At 49.0% G+C, this 17,466-nt stretch overlaps 1 protein-coding gene across 1 annotated transcript; it reads right to left on the bottom strand.

Moving 5' to 3' along the window:
• Positions 1 to 1,616: 1,616 nt before the first annotated feature.
• DRD4 (dopamine receptor D4) lies at positions 1,617 to 10,607 on the bottom strand. Its single transcript, XM_009097277.4, has 4 exons — positions 10,377 to 10,607; positions 3,126 to 3,238; positions 2,234 to 2,781; positions 1,617 to 1,819 (listed from the first exon to the last, which is right to left on the bottom strand). The coding sequence occupies exons 1-4, from the start codon at positions 10,605 to 10,607 to the stop codon at positions 1,617 to 1,619; spliced, it is 1,095 nt and encodes a 364-aa protein (XP_009095525.3).
• Positions 10,608 to 17,466: the final 6,859 nt, after the last annotated feature.

Below are 17,466 nucleotides of genomic sequence, written 5' to 3'. Positions count from 1 at the left end.
ACTAGAGGTTTCTGACAAATCTATTCCTTCCACTTTGCTTCTTAAAGGTCTGTTAGGTTGCATTCCATGTGTTCTAAGGCAGCAGGAGCTGGTTTTCCATCTCTCAGGGGCGTCTCTCTAAAGTGCCCTTGGTGGGTTTGCCAGCAGCACCAGCTCCTGAGGGGCATCGGTCCTCAGTCTCCTATGGAGGGAGGTGACAGGGCTCCCGCAGTCGGTGGCAGGTGGTGAGTGTTACTTCCTGGCTGTTTCCTGGGAAAGTTACTCCTCCTAACACAGGCCCAGGGGGCAGCACTGCAGTGCCATAGAGGGCCAGGAGCTGGTGGCCACAGCGTGCAGCTCTTCGAGAAGGAACCATGCTTACAAAGAAATCCAAGCAGGAACTGAGGCAGGATGGGAACAGAAATTATCTGTGATACTCCTGGGAAAGAAAAAACAGGCAACTCCTTCCCTTCCCATAGCAGAATGCTCACTCCTGCTTTCCAAAGTAATACTTGAGTGTTGGGAATGGTTTTTGCTCACAGTTAAATGCTGATTGCCCGTTATTTAGAACTTGGAGACAATTAGTTAATTGAGAAGACAGTCTTGATTGAGCCCACAGTAAAAACAGCTCATTTACAGGGTTTCTCGCATCCTGCATTCAGATGCAGCAAAGACAGCTCTGAAACAGCACCTCTGGAAAGCCCACGGTGCCCTGGTACCAGGGGCAGCTGTGCCCCAACCCAGCATGCAACAGCTCAGAAATGCACAATACAATCATGGGAATTGATCCTGTTTGCTGGTGAGAAATTGAGCACTTGCTATTTTTAGTCAAAGGAACACTCTAGACATCCCCTTTCCATTCTGCTTCCAAGCAAATTCCCTCCTGGAAAGCAACAATCCTGTACAAAATCATTACTTGGAAGACTGTAATTTTCTGCAATATTCTTCTTCTCCCCTCCAAGCCTCAGTGATGAGCATCACCTGTCCCACTGGCCACTGTGGCAGGCGCTGCATGCAGGTTCACCTAAAGGTATGAAGGACTTTTTCCTGAGGCTGGAAATGCTTCCTGGCAGGAATCGTGTGGCTTCACAGGAAGTTCTGGAGCACTAGCAATCACATTATGGTGCCTTTGTAAGACCCTTGTTAAACATGACTGAAATCAGGTTTTGGGTTTAAAATTATCAAGGATAAGGGGAAAGGAGATTGCATAGGTAGATTCACTCTCACCTGGCATATGGACATCTGAAAATGAGCTTGGTACCCTTCTCTGGTATGTGGATATCTGGGAAATGAGCCTTTTTCCCCCAGACTTGTGTCCATGTCACCTCACAGCCCTGTTAATACCACCCCAGAAGCCAGAAGATTAGAAATTACTATTATTATCCCTGCTTACATCAAGCAGCAACTGTTAAAGAAGAGACTACACTTCACAGTTCCACTGGGAAGAGGATACAAGCTGCATCCACTGGCCCTCACCTGTAACACCTTACTATAAGGACCTGGGCAGCCCCTTTCTTCAGCTGCCAGCTCTCCTCATCCTCCCCTCATCCCCAACAAAGACAGCAGACCAGAGGCAGAAATAGATCTTTAATGAACTATACAAAAAATGACCCAGTGGTTCCTCCTGCACAGAGGGCTCAGCAGAAGAGGTGCAAGACTTTGCGGAAGAAGTTCCTGAACTCGGCGTTGAACACGGTGTAAATGATGGGATTGAGAGCACTGTTGACGTAGCCCAGCCAAGTGACAGTGCTGGTGACTTGAGGAGGGATGGAGCAGGACTTGCAGAGTGCCCTGGTAATGTGCACCACAAAAAAAGGTGTCCAGCAGAAGAGGAAAGCACCTGCCAGGAGGACAATAAAGACAGAAGGTGATGTGAATGTTCAAAAGGGTTTAATTTAACAAAGCCTTAGCCAAAAAAGACAGACACAGCTTGGGCACTCAGGGAAAAGGCAGCAGTTGTGCTGACATGTGCAGCTGGACTTGTGCCCAGACAAAAAACTGGGATGTTATTCCTGTCCTAAACATTGATGAAAAGTCTTAAGTTAGTCTCGCTTTGGCTTTGAATGTAAGATATTTGGAGTCACAGGTTTGCCTTGGAGGGAGGTTGCATTATAGACACTGAATGTGTTTTTTTCTGAGGGTGCTGGGTTTTGGCACTGCTCTGGATTCACCCAGGTCCTGCCAGTCTGAGTGCTGTGGTGTGACAAGGTGTCACATTTCCCAGCCTCCCCAGCCATCCCTGACAGTCACTCACCGACAACGACCGGCAGCACCCGCATGGCCTTGCGCTCCCGGCCATTGATCTTGGCCCGCTTGCGCCCGTGCCCTGGGTGTGGGTACCTGAGGTGTGGGTAGGACACAGTCTGGATCCCACTGTTCATCCCACACTCCCCAGGGAGGCCAGCATGGGCATAGGGGCTGCACTCTAGTAGCCCCAGACGGGTCTGCTCTCTCTCCATCAAGGTTGGGGGGTGGTACAGCTTCCTGTTGGCTCCATGGATGCAGCCTCTCAGCTTGGCCTTCCGGGCTTCTTCCCAGCGCTTGAGTCCTTGGAACATGCCACAGTACAGAACCAGCATGACAGGGCATGGGATGAAGAAGGAGCAGATGGAGGAATACACAATATAGTTGTCATCCTCCAGTTGGCACAAGCTAGGGTCCCGGTCTGGGACATTGTTGAGGCCAAATATGACTGGGGATGCCACAGCAAAGGCGAATATCCAGGTGGTGGATATAAGGATCAGCTGCCGCAGGTCGATCTGCCGCCGGTTGTAGTTGAGTGGGATTTGAACAGCGATGAACCTGCCAACACAGCCCTGGGTGAGTCAGTCCTGGTGTGGTGGTGGCACCTTGGTAATGTAACCAAGGGGCCCCAAGCTCCTTGCCCCTGTCCTTCCCCCCATTAATTTACTTTACTAACAGCCAAGGCCTGGGCTACACTTGGAACAGCCAAGGGACAGCTCTGGATCATCACACAATGAGCTTTCAGCTTGGCCACCACCAATGGGACACAAACCTGTTGGTGGAGGACGTTAAGCAGAACAGCCTCCTTAGGGGAGGGCAGAATCCTCCCTGCCTGAGACACTGACAAGGGCCTATGGAAGCAGTGTGCTGCCCAGGCACAGCCAGAGTAGGAAGCAACTCACCGATCCACGCTGATAGCACACAAGTTGAAGATGGAGGCTGTGCACAGCATCACGTCCATTGTCATCAGGGCATCACACAGCACCGTGCTGAGGGACCACACTCCTCCCTGGAACTGAAAAGATCCCTGGGGTCAGCAGATGCTGTGTGTCCTTTAAAATGACAGGAACACAGTCATGCCTGGGTGCCTCAGCCACTCGTGTTTTTCCAAACAAGCAGCCCAAAGCAGAGGGCTCCTTCCATGGCACAATGCTCCCAGTGCAGCAGCAGCACATGGGAGTCAGCCCCACAGAGAGCCCACAGCCTGCTCAGGGCTTGTGATTCTGGCCTGTCTGGAGAACTGAGCTCTCAGACCATCAGTACAGCCAAGTGAGTCATGCTGGGCAGAGAAATGGACACGGGACATTGCACTGCCTTGGGTGAGGTCACGTACCCCAAACTCCTCAAACCCTCAATTCAGGACCCCACTATCTCCCCAACAAAGCAATATTGGCTGCACAGCATCCTGAGCTCAGTCCCCAAGCAAGCAGGAGACAGAGCACAAAGCTCTTCCACTGCTGTGTCCCAGCCGCTCCAAGCCCCTGTGTGCAGATGATGTGACTGGTTTCCCTGGGTTACACAACTGTTCCATCCTGACAGGCCAAGCACAAGTCCAGCCTCTGAAGACCAGGTCCAGGCAGTCAGTAACAACCTCTGATTCTCTCCCCACGGTCACAGGCGCCAGGGCAGAGTAGCAGGGACTGGTGTCAGTGCTCTGAACCACCTGGAAGTGTTGGCTCTGCCATCCTTGGTGATTTTCAGCTCAGTCATGTCTCAGTCAGCAGCACAGGCTCTGCACTGGACAGGCAGCAGGACAGAGAGGAGGACAGCAATGGCTGATGCTTGTACAACGAGAAACTACTTGCAACACTTTGTTCCAATTGAGTGCTTGTCTCAACCAGGTACAAACCCAACTTGTTCTTTTAACATTAAAGCACTTTTTAAGCTGATACAGAAATAGGTCACCTTGATCCCATTCCTGTGCCATTATTCCCATGAGCTCCTTGAGCACAGGCAGAGACCTATCAGTTTTCTTGCACCTGCACAGGTAAACGGAAGCTCAATAGGCTGTCGCCACAAGGCAGCAGGGAATTTTTCCTCAGAGTTTGGGACTGTGAGGAAAATTCCTTTGGGTCCCTCTGCAGAGACAGGTTAAAAACCCAATAAAATGTACAAAGAAGTATGATTTTAGCTTGAAAAAAAGTGTTCAGTAGCAATGGTCCCTTGTCATGTCTGATTCAAACACTTTATTTTGATATTGCAAAATACCAAGCACTATCTGTACTTTCTATTATAGAAATTACTATAGCATATATATTGCTGCAAGTAATATATTTGATTTTCTATGTATGTTTATCTACAGATAATGTGAATTATCTAATATATATAATTCATTATATATTTTATCTATAGAAAATGTGCTGCATATAATTATACATATATATATATATATATATATATATATATAAATCCAGGGACCTTTTTCTCTATAGCAATAGCCAGCCAGTGCTCATAGAGTCTAATGTTGCTGCCCTTTAATGTTGCAGGTTTCAGGAAGCAGGTATGGATTTGTACCTGTACTGGTGCTAAACAACAGGTTCTGCTTTCATTCATCCCAGCAGAGAGTAGAGCCACGTGGGGAACACACTCCACAGAACGTCTGGAAGGTGCCAAACCCCGGGCCCTGCCAGCCACAGGGCAGCCAGCTCTGCAGGGATTAATATCAGCTAGTAATGATGTCAAGCACAGGATTATGATTAGAGGAGCTGTAAAGCCAAAGGAGTCTCTGAAGTAACTGTTCTGCTATTTTTATACAGCATCTCCTTGAGATACCTCGGGGGGAGCTCTGGAGTCAGACCTGAGTGCTTCAGTCAGCCTATTTTCTAGCACAATGCAGACACTCCAAACTGAATTTGGGACCTGAATCATCAAAAGCCAAATTTCTGCCAAGCTCACTGGGATCTTGACAGGTTCAGTTCAGCTTATGAGAGAGAAAAATTTGATTTTGGGCTACAGTTTTCCAAACCTATTTGTGATCTGGGGGAACTAATTGATTCTGAAAAGGACAAGAGCTCTCAGTCTGCAGCACCATTGGATCATGTGAGATTAAAGCTGGGCACATGAAAATCCTATAAACCTTTCCCTTTCCCCACCAACCCCCAAGACTCGGCTTTGGAGGAGGTGCTAGGAGAGAACTTCCCATTCTGTGGTGTTTGTCACCTGCCCACCTTGGCAAAACGTGCCAAGGACCCCTCTGATGGGAGAGTAACTTTGGATAAGAGGCTTTGCTGGGCCATGTGATTAAGGAGCACCTAATTCCAGGAGGCTGCAGCAGATTAGCCCATCAAGGTACACAGTGTAAAGATTTAGGGATCACAAACAGCTCAAGCTTCCTTTAAGAAGTGCTCCAGAACAACTGCACCTCTAGGGGCTCTTTGGGTTCTCCACTTTTCCAGAAAACAATGCAGAAGTTTTTATAGGATGGTGGATGGCAGGATATAGACTTGGCTTCTCAAACACCCTTGCAGCTGCCTTCCTAGTCAGCCCATTCTGGTATCCTTATTCCTAAGCACAGCTGATTTGTAAGGAAAACTCTTGCCTTCTATACTAGCCTGATGCCAGAAGAGCTCCTGAGGGCAGGAGCCAGGACAAAGCCAAAGGTTTTAGTTCTGTTTCTTCTGATACCAGCCCTTGTGTCACTCCTGCCACATGCAGGGAACAGCAGGAGCCTGAAAGGGAATTAGGAGATGCCCATCTGGACATTGAACAAATATCTGCCTCAGTGCAGCCATGGCTTAAAGAGATGGCATGGAGTGAGAAGGCTGTGACACGAGCTGGAGGAGGAACAGTCCTTGCCAGTGGGCAAAGTCCAGCATCAGAGCCAAAGAATTGTCTCCATGTCCACCAGAAGTTGAACTGGGGCTTTTTGTCATGAGTTGTGACAACTATCAGAGTCCCCAGAGTTCACAATGCAGCCTGCAAAGGGAAAGGAAGAGTGAGTGGGACATAAGACAGAGGTGCCTCGTGTCTTTTCTGATGTTGTTTCTTAAATCATTGACATCAAGGTTTTTCAGAGACTGTAAAAAAACCTCATCATCCATCTGAGACATTATGAGGGCCAAGAATTCCAAGACACCTCTCCCTAGTTACTACTATCTGAGAAAAAAAACCCAAAAAACCTACCTGGTTTGTAGCTGCTGGCCTGTCTCACCTCCCTGGTACTTTGTGTGGCTCAGACATCAGCCAGGCCCAGAATAACATCTATTTCCACTAAAACTCTAACATTCTAGGAAAGACTAATCCCAAATCCTGCTGCAAACATTCTGACACGCATTCACAGAGAGCCAGGGGAAATTTGGAGAAGGTAGAGGTCTGGCCTCTTATTAGAAGAGCTGCATCACAGGCACACAGAAAAAACTGCAAAAAAATAGATGTTTTGATACCAAGCCAGTGACACCCTGAAAGTTTTGGGCAGAACCCATCACCCTCAGCAAGATAAGAAGATGGGGTTTTTACTGGCTGCTCCATCATCATGCCTGCTGGGAATACTCATCTTCCCTGACCTGGAGAAGGAGCCAGGTAAACATGCAAATCTGCTCAAACTGTTTCCTCTTTTCCGTAATCACTTGCACAGGTCTTAGTGGCAAAGATGTTTACATAACCAACACCCTCAGCTCCTGCCAGCAGCTTCCTGGCTCGGGCCTGTTCCACAGCACTGCTGCTCGGCAGGGGTTAGCAGACAGCTGATCACAGGAGCAGCAGGCACAGGTACAGGTGTGCTCCACAGCACAGTCCATGTGTGAAGCTTGTCCTGGTGCCTGCCATAATTGCTGGGATGCCTCCACTTGATGAGGACTGTATAAACTGCAAGTATCCCAGAGTCTTTGGGACTCCTGCCATTTTCACAGTCTTTGGGAAGAAGAAGCTTTCCTTGCAAGGCAAGCCTGTGGAGCCATGCAGCTCCCTCCCAAAGCCACACAGAGCCAAGTGATATCCTGCAGTAACTCCACAGCACCATAGCTCTGCTTCCTCAGGTAACCCCTGTTTTGGTGCTACCAGTGCTACAGGGATCTTCTCCTGGCCTCTCTTCACATGAAAGCAGAACTCTGCTCCTCAGGAATAAGAGTTAATGCCTAAGAGGGCTCCAGGCTATCTCCTTCCCCCTTGCTTCCTGTCACCCCTGCCTTTCTGGCACAGGATTGATTGCTGGAAACCACTTGACACACTCATCAGAAAGCCAAAGCTGGCAGAAGAGCAGTGCAACTTCCCCATGGAAGTTATCATTACCTCTTCTCATCATACTGCTAAGACCTGAGATTCCCAAGCAGGCAGGAAGGTAAGTGCCTTCTGCCCACCAGGGCAGGCAGCTGGGTAGTAGTTACAACAGGAAAACATTGGAACATGCCTTTTTTCCATATTTGGATGGAAAGGAGAGTGGAAGGAGAGTGTGTGTCCATAATTGCTGCCAGTGTCTGAAATGAGCTTTCTTAACAACTAGAAATAAAAGCCAAGATCCAGGACTCTCCCACTGTGCTTGAGCTTCAGTGAACAGCAGCAAAGGATCACCCACATCCCACAGGAAGGAATCCCATCCCCACTGGGGCTTGGAGGAGATCTGTTGATTGTGAGAATGTCAGATGTCACCCCAAAAGTTAAGTCCCTCCTGCTATCTTCTAAAGCTCTGACTTGGAGGAATGTTTCCAAAACAGGAACACAAGATGCCACCTCACAGAAAAACAGCACAAGGTGAGCAAATTTCTGCTGAATGAAAAAATGCTCAGTTTATTGTTCTCTTCATGCTAAAAAAGCAAAACCCACCACCTCAGCTGGTTTTTGAGATTTCCAATAGGCCTTCAGAGTCCACCTTCACTGTATTAGGAGTTGTACTAAAGTTTAAAACAACAAAACAAAAACCCCACACCAAGAATGAAGATTTAGGTGAACATTCAGGACTGTCCATATTTTCAGTGCTTACCATGTTTGGTACAGAGTGCAAGCTGAAACCAAACTAATTTTAAAGACATCCCAACATCAATTCTGAGTTTTGCCTCCAAGGAAAAAAAAAACAAAGAAAAGAAACAACAAAAATTTTGTCCTCAGGCATGGATTCAGTGGTTACTCTCCCTTTTCCTTATTTCAGAACAAAATGAGCTGGAAATCCTGCACCAGTGTGCAGGAGACAAAATGAAAATGAGCACCTGCAGGCTCTGAGCCTGCAAAGAAGCTTCCAGGCATGGAATGGAAACTGCTGCAACACTAGAGCTGGAGTTGCTCTACACATCAAAGCCTAACTGCCTGCTCAAGGAGACTCTGACTGCTGCATGGTACTCTCTCTCTCTCTCTCTCTCTCTCTCTCTTTCTCTCTCTCTCTCTCTCTCTCTCTCTCTCTACCTGTTCAGCACTTCCCTCAGCTGCTCCATACATTCCCTCCAAGTGCCAGGAGTGCAAGTCCTGGTGCCTCTGCTGTTCGGTGCTTCTGAATGCCTGCCTGGCTGCAGGAGCTGCAGAGGATGGGAGGGAAAGACTTCTGTCATACAGGACCTTCATTCCCCATGTTTAATATCCTGGGAGCAGAGACATGGAAGAATTCTCTCACAGAACTGATGTTTATGAACAGCCATTGACGTGAACATGCCAAGTGTCACCATAAGCTGGACAGCACCAGTTTTTAAAGCTCATACAGGTATGAAGACCCATTACCTGAGAATCCAGAACTTGTGGAATGTCTGTGGTATTGCTGCCCCAGTGGAAGCATTTTCAGAGGTACTCCAGAATACGTTAACCTGTATTTTATATATGCCAGAAAAACTCCCACCTGCAGGCAAAAGGAAACCACTCTGGTGTTGGTCACTGTCCACAGAGACATCTGGGGACTGAAGGCATCAAGAGACAACAGAAAGAGGAAGGAAGAAATGGGATCCTAATTAGCAAAAAGTAGCTGAGAAGAATGGTGAAGAATGTGCCTTTCTAACCACAGCAAAAAAGAGGTAATGAGGGAAAAGCAAATCCACCAAAACTAAGAGCACAGTGGAAAATGAGAGGACCTAATGCTCCAATTCTTCCTTGGTTCTTCTCATGGGTCCCCAGATGAACCTGCTGCTCTACAATACCTGTCTCCAGAGAGGTCACAGTGTCCTGCAAAATCCTAGGATGAGGTAGAGACCATTCTAAGCTCTAATCCGCATCCTGCCTTCCTTAGGGGAGTACAGGCCTGCACAGTCAGGGCCTGCTGAGCCATGGGGTGCTCCACATGGCTTGTGAAAGAGGACAGGGGGGGAGGGAGATGCTATTCCACAGCTGGGAAGAAGATCCACACTACCACCAGCATGGGTAGAAAAACCTGCTATTTGGCCCAGTGGATGCTTTCATCCTCTTGAATAGGGAAAAGCCACCAGCAGGTACTAACAGGTTCTAAAACATCCCCTGCAAGCACAATGGTTTATTTGTCTCTGGCAGTAAATGTTATAGAGAGAACCACTCAGCCTCAAGAGTGCCTGTTCTTTCCCTCAGCTGTCACAGTCTTGGGGGTGAACAGGTTTTGGGAGTGAACAGCAACTCTGCCCCATTTCCCTGAGCTGGCTCTTCACAGCCGGCATTGCATGCTGGGTCAGGCCTGTGCCAAGCAACAACCTACCAACCAAAGCCACCTTGGTGCAGGGTGACCAAATCCCATCCAGCCCCCGGAAAAGACAGCTTCTCCTTCTCAGCCAACATAGAAAGTTGTTTCCTGGCCAAAGATGCTAAAGATCTCCCGTTATCACCAAGGCTCACTTTGTGCCAAACAGAGCACAGCACCTGTCTCTTCCTATCCATTTGCTGACGGCAACCTGGGCAGCCTGCAAGCCAAGGGACAGCACCCTGCTAGGTCTCCGCTCGGGGCATCTCCACTCGGCGCGGTTCTTACGGGGATCCCAGGAACTCACACGGAGCCGGCTCCGCTCCCCGCCGCCCGCGGTCCCGCAGCGCTGTGCGATGCTGGGACGCTCGCAGGTTAGAGCCGGGGGTCTGACCGCCACAACCCGGAGGGCAGGGCTGTCCCGAGGGAGGGAGCACTCCCGGGCCGGCGGGGTGACGGTGGGGAGCAAGCCCAGAGAGCTGCTTGGACCCTCGGTACTTGGTCTCTTGTCCCCGCCCCCCGCTGCCTCGTACCCTGCAGGCTCGGCGGGCGCACAAGCCCCAGCCTGCCGTCCCCCGGTGTCTCCGGGCTGTCTCACCTCGGAATAGACGTAGAGGGGCAGGACGAGGAGGGCGAGCAGCAGATCGGCCACGGCGAGGCTGACGATGAAGTAGTTGGTCGTGGTCTTGAGCGCCCGCTCCGTGCAGACGCTCAGACAGACGAGCCCGTTGCCGCCGACGATGAGGAGGATGAGGAGGATGCCGAGCACCAGGGCGGCGATGCTGTGGCCGGGTACGGCGGGCGGGGGTCCGGCGGTGCCGTTGCCCATGGCCCCGCGGCGCTGCCCCCGCAGCCCCGCGCACGGAGCCGGGCCGGCCGCCGGGAGCTGCCCGCCGAGCCGCGGGAGGAGCCTCCGCCGCCGCCCCGCCCGGCCCTGGTCCCGGCCCCGCGGGGACAACTGGGTCACCAAGCGGCTTAAGGGGTGGGGGTGGTGGTGGGGGGGGGCACAGGCTCCCGGTGTCCCGGCTCCCGATGTCCCGATGTCCCGAGCGCTGCAGATATCTTGCTGTGTTCTCACATGGTCTTGCTGCGTTCTCACATGGGGCTGTTCTCTTAAGCAGTGTTAGAGGAAAGAATTGGAATTACTACTGATCGGGTGAATAACTGGGAAATTTTATTCCGATGTGTGTGTAGAATCTGGTAATGTTTAGGAGTCTGTAATTAAACTGAGCGAAGATCCAGACAGCCCATAATGAAATTTGAGGATACTGCTGAGACAGGATGCTGAGGGCATCTTGGAGCAGAGAGCAGGGATTCAAAGTGCTCTTGATAAGTTGGCAAATGCAGGATGCACTTCAAAAGGAATTTTGCACCTTAGCCATGCTTGGGCAGGAATAAACAACTGCAGAAATGTAGGATATAGGAAGAAACCAGATGGGCAGCAAGTGTGGGAGCAAAGATGGGGTGACAGGTCATGAGCTGAACATGAGGGCTGGGATGTCTTACTGCAGCAAATGAGAGAAAATGCTGTTTGAGAAAAATGCACCTGCAGAATCAGGAGGTTAGGGGAGGTGTGACCTTCCATTTCTAGCCCAGATGACTTGGGAGATGTGGGAGCTGATACAGACTCTGTAGGCATCTCTGCAGCTGTACCACCAAACCTCAGCCCAGATGTTAATGCCAGGTAAGCATTCAGGTCAGCCTGGTGATTGTGGAAGGCAGTGGGAAGAGAAGGCATAGCAGTAAAGGGACATTTATACTGCATGGAGAAGAAAAATGCATTATTGGAAGATTTTTATAAGACAAATTGCTTCTAAGACCTGTTTCTAGGCTGCAGCTATCAGTTTCATCCAAAATATTGAGACTTGTGAAAGAAATATTTTCTCCAAACCCTGCCCTTGCTGCCTCAAGTTCCATTACTCTTTTTGGAAAGGGTCACAGTTACCCCCCAGCATGTGCAGCATGGAAAGGCCACAGCCCTGGTGTCAGCCTTGGGACACGGATCCAAGCACTGTCCTTCCCTTGGACTGGACTAACAGCAGCTGATCCACACAGTCTGTTTTGCCCAGCTGCTGTGGCTCTGCAATTTCATACATGAGTAGGGGAAAATTCCCTTGGTTTAAGCACTTGGACAACAGTCTGGTTGGCTAAATTCTGCCTCCAGAGGTGAGGCTTCCAGGTCTTTTCTAAAGCCAGCAAGAATGCCATGTCTTTAGTATGTACAGAGTTGTACCTTCCTTATCTCCTATCCTAGTGAAGGCTGCCCATCCTCATGTTGATCCCAATACCTATGAATTTGTTTCTCCAGTCATGTCATCTCCCTCTTCTAGTGTACAAAGACAGGAGAGACAATTCCACCTGGCCTGAGTGTGACCACATCTAGACCTGTCTGTCACCAGCACTGGAGTAGGTACTCACATACCTGTATTTCTATATTCCTTTTGGGAATGGTTTGTGTTGGACTCAGGAGGACACAAGCATGGTTGCACATCTGCCAGGTTTGAAGCTTGGTGATACCTCATCTTCTGACAACTTCAGACAAGGAAGATGGTTTCCATCATCTGGTCACAGCTTTTCTTATCTGGATTTGATCCCTATAGCCTGACTCCTGACATAGCCCTCACTCAGTGAGGGGCTGGGACAGAGAACCACTTTCACTAGAGCCCTTTTTATTCTGAGAAATCAACTTAAAATAGTAAAAGGAGGCCCTGAAGTTCATTAATGAAACTGTGTGGACAGAATACTCTTAATTTATTTATGTTTAAACCACCTGAGCAGCTGAGAGAGCAGGATGGAAATGTGACTGCTGTCCTCCTGCCTTCCCACAGGGATTAGTGCCATTCCTCTAATCCCCTTTAACAGTTAATTTACATTCATTATCTCAATTTTTCCCCATGGGTTAGTGCTGAATAACTGTTAACTCTCAGTGTAGAAGCTCATATTCCAGACTAACAGGACCTTAATCCTAACCTAGTTTAATCCTGGAGTGGATTAAAGTAGTGTGAAATAATGCTTTTGACTTCCAGAATTGAGTAGCCATACAAACCACTAATTAGGACAATGCTTCCGTGGCACACAGGCTACAGACATTAAACAAAATTCCTTTCTTGGATAAGAGGAGCTGCTTTCCTAGCAGAGGAGAAGGAAAGTCTGTCTTAACATCAGCGTATCCAAAGAAGTCATGTCACTGCACAAAAAACAGATGACAAAGAACAGAGTAATGGGTCACCCTCATGGAAAGCAGGAGGAGTTATGCTGGAGTGATGGATTGGGAATGCTTAGAGCGCCTTTGGAGAAGGTCTGACGTGGTCGGTGTTTTGGAACAACCCTTTTTTGTTTGGATGCACAGCCTTCAATGTCCTCATTCCCCATCTCGGTGAGACAGTAGCTGTGGAGTCACCACAGCTGCTCCTTGTGTCAGGAAAAGTGCAGCACCAGAAAAACACCAAAACTAACAAACCAGTGGGAGATCTGAGTTTTTGGAGTGTTTTGGAGTGTTTGGAAAAGAAACTCTGGGAGATAAGCAGTGTGGTTTATGGCTGTGGTAGAGCTGGTCCCTTGCCAAGGAGCCAGGAAGAGTCCTGCAGAGGCTCCCCCAGGATAAATTAACGGAGGATTTGATTCCCAGCCAGTTCAAAGGATCAGGAAGTTTGTGAAGTGAGACATCTGTCAGAGTCTCCACAAGGAGATGGAACTTTTATCACCATAATTTTTCACATCTGAGGCACTACAAATTTAAATAGAAAAGGGGAACAATGTGGCTGCCAAAGTTTCAGCACAGATGTGCCAAAGTCAGCTGATGAATAGTGCCCTGATAGCATTAGCTCTCCTGGCTGCCTTCAGGTTCAGGATAAAGGGAGGAAAAAAAAGAGCTTTCAAGGCCAATCGTGTTCCTTTTATTTGCCATATTCAGCCTGGCAATTCTCTGTGAGACACTCATCGGCAGCAAAGCCATCCTGCTTTCCAATCTCCTGTAATGCATTTCTCAAAAAAGAGGCAGAGACAGCATCCCCCCTCTCAGGGGGGAGCTGAGAGGTGAGTTTTTGCAACAGAGGGAAGAGGATGGCTCAGCTCTCTGGGCTTTCCAGGCTCTCCCAGTCCCCTGGGAAGCTGCAGGGATTTATTTACATGCTGAATGGATCTCTTGACATTTACTATTCTGGTTAAGTTATGATAAATCCATGTAAAATGTAAAAACTAATGCTAGTGGTTATATGTGGGGGGTGGAACTATAGAGAAAATGGCTGCATTTTCCATCTCTGTTTACTTGGAGTCTAAACTAGATGTTTTTGTGGATGTCTGGTTTCAGCTTAACCACATAATTGATCTCACACAAGGATGACCCGATGAGATACAAGGGCTTGTGGCACAGGATAGATCAAAATAATACAACTCATGAGCTCCTACTGGATTTTAAACATCACTGAGCTTATTAGACCCACTTGTTGGGAAAAACCTCCTAGACAGGGGAGAAGTAGAAGACAACACAAGCAGGAAGGGCAGGGAAAGGCATGACTGGGAGCAGCAAGCACCTGGCAGTACACCTCCCTCCATGCTCATCTTGACAAAGCCTGTTCCTGTTTACTGGAAAGGGGTGTCCCTTCAGGTCACTGACAAGTCAGAGAGGGATGAGATGAAATGCAGCCCAAGCAGCTGTGTCAGGAGCTGCAGTGCTCGGTGCTGGGACAGCACACCTGAGACAGCTGGCCCTGCCAGCCAGGACAGAGTGCACACTGTTTTTTCTAAGTCAAACTAATTCCCCGAAGTGCTTTCTCCTCTTCCCCAGACACACAAACAGCTGGAGGCTGAGATTACAGCGCTCATGCCAATTAGAGCTGTGATAAGGCCAGCCACAGGGGAAGTGTGAGCGTGCTCAGTGCTCCTGTACTGCAGGTACAGGGAGCTTCCAGCTGGGCAGGAAGCAGAGCTGGGCCAGGGTGGCCAGAGGAGCCTGGGGAGGAAGCCAACCAATCCTGTGTGGTCGTGTCCCTGTGTTAAAGGATCAAGGCATGACTTTCTCTGCACAACCCAGGCAATGTGTGGATGAACTGATTTCTGCTGCACTTCCTGGTCAGAATGAAGTAATGCCTTGATTCTCTAACACTAAAAATGTTGCTGGGGAGTTTTTTGGTTTTCCTGCAGTTTTGGTGACGTCTGCACTGGGATGTGTTGTTCCACCCTGGGAACATAACCAGGGGGCAGGCTTTTTTTTTTTTTTCCTACATGGGTGGGAAAACCAGGGGAGCTTTGGAAGGAGTTCCATAGGGTGTAAAATTCCAGCAGGTGATTGATGGGGGTTATAGGTTGTCTTTAAAAACTACTTTGGGCTTCCTTGGTGACAGGGAGACAGCTATGAGGCACTACATAGGATTGGAAAACAGAGTTTCCTTCTTCCTGTAAAAAGACTGTGCCCTGAGCTTGGCTTTTCCTTTTCTAGATCACAGTGCCAGCCACAGTAAAACCAACCCTTCTTTCCCCCTACAGTACCCATTCCCAAAGCAGGCAGGAAGAATTTCCTCATGGAAAAGGTGGTCAGGCAATGGAAGGGGCTGCCCAGGGATGTGGTGGAGTCCCCATCCCTGGAGGTGCCCAAGGAACAAGTGGATGTGGCACTCAGTGTTGTGGGCTGGGTGACAAGGTGGGGGTCAGGCACAGGTTGGACTTGATGGTCTTGGAGGTCCTTTCCAACCTCAATGATTGCAGGATTCTATGATTTGCTTGCAGGAGGGAAGTGCCACATGGCAACCCTTCCAGATTCAAGGCTTGTCACAGGTCTTTCTGCTGCAGGATGAGCCTGGCTCATCCAGCATCCCTAGGGAGGCATCCCAGGGGACCCTCTGGCTTAGCACCTATCCCTGCTTCAGAGGGATCTTCTCACTTGCAAAGCACCTCTTATCTCTTATCCTGTACTCAGGAGAGCCAAGGCACCCTGCCAGCACCCAAGGTACCAGTCCTGCACCAACAGGATACTTTTCCCCTTGTTCTTCCCAATTCTTAGCAAAATGTTTTAAGCATTTGGGGACTTTTTTCATTTTTTTTTCAGTATGAGCCAAACACCTAATATTTAATTTTTTTTTTTTCCTTCAAAAGAGCTGGGGTTTACTGCTGATTTCACCGAAGAGTTTGGTAGGAAGCAGATACAACTTTGACCAAAATGACTGAGATCTGCTCCAGCTCAACTCAGAGCTCCTGACAAATGTTTTGCTGTCCTTGCCCCTAGATAATGCTGCCATCCATGGATGTCACCAGCATGTCCAGCACCTTCCTCCTGACTTCAGACCAAGCAGACACAACTCCAGGTACGTGACATATTGTGCTTTTGTCCCTCACATATGGTTTTTGTTTTAAACTGGTGCAAATCCAGAAAGGTGCCACATGTTTGTGTCAAACAAAGCAGGGGAGAGACACAGACAATCCAAGCCACCTCAGGAGCAAGTAGGTACAAAGAGAGACACACATATCCGTGATCTGCCCACCTTCTTAGCCTAATTTCCCCCTTTGAGATTGGGGTATGTGTTTTTCTGAGTTTCCATGACCATATGGGCCTGTGATTTTCCTTCTTCTTCCAAGCCCACCTGTGCTGCTCTTCTTGCCTCTTTCTTCCATCCCACTCTTCGCTCTTACAGCCAAAATCATGAAATCAGGTGGTAAAGATTAAAACCACTCTTGAAAGCATCCTGTGCAAGAAAGGAGCATTTAGAAGGCTAAATCCTCCAATCCCCTTATTCCAATTAGGGTCCTTTCTCTTACAGACCTGGGAGTGATGCAAGGAATCGCCTCCAATCTGCTCTCAGCTGGAGCAGCATCACCGTCATCGCAGTGGCGTGGGCCAGGCTTACCTGCAAACACACAGAGACAATCCCCACTGCCCACATGGCCTGACACAGACACAGGAAGGGGAAAAAAGGAATGGGGGAGGTAGAAGTTCTTGAACACCCTGTAAGCTGATTAAAGGGTATTTTACGTAGGAAGGATTTAGCCATGCAGTTCCTAGTACCATTTGACCTCAATAAACTCCCCTGCCATCGGCTGGTGCTGCCATTGCATGGGGCACAGCGTGTGCTGGGCTCCCCAAAGGTTACCTGCACCTGGACAGCTCCATCAGGACTTGGGATATCCATTGCTGGACATGTATGGGGCATGATATGATCCTCCCACAGCCTTCTTGGCCTGGCTTAACCCTTGTACATTTTACCATCCCAAAGCCATGGTGCAAAGCATGGCTGTTAGATTTTGGGATGTGTTTTGGCCAGTCAAGGCATCTCTAGGAAGAATAGAAGCTCCAGCAGATCCTGGGGTCTGGGCTCTGGACAGGCTGGCAGGGATTGGGCAAACTTTGTAAGGACTGCCCTGCAACCCCAAAGGCTGGATGGGCTTTCCTCGTCCAAGGCAGGAGCAACTATGTCCACCTGATAATAGCAGCATTTTTCCAGCCTGTTCTTAATGCTCTCTGAGGGGGCCTCTGAATTCATCTACACTGCTTCACCAGGGAAAAATATTTTCTGATCTCCTGCATCAATTAGTTTGAAGGGTGAGTGTGAATTTCTCCCCTTCACAACTCAGAATGACCCCCATGCAGTGCTCTGAGTGTTGATTTTGGAGAGTCTGCCTGCATCTTCCCTGTGCTGTGGGCTAGGATAAGTAGCTCTCTGATTAAATCCTCTCTTATCTGAAATGCAGTTTCTTGT

The sequence above is a fragment of the Serinus canaria genome, chromosome 5, assembly GCF_022539315.1.
Source record: "Serinus canaria isolate serCan28SL12 chromosome 5, serCan2020, whole genome shotgun sequence".
Taxonomy (NCBI): domain Eukaryota; kingdom Metazoa; phylum Chordata; class Aves; order Passeriformes; family Fringillidae; genus Serinus; species Serinus canaria.
Note: the sequence above shows the minus strand (reverse complement) of the source record. Positions and strands in the feature narration are given on the sequence as shown.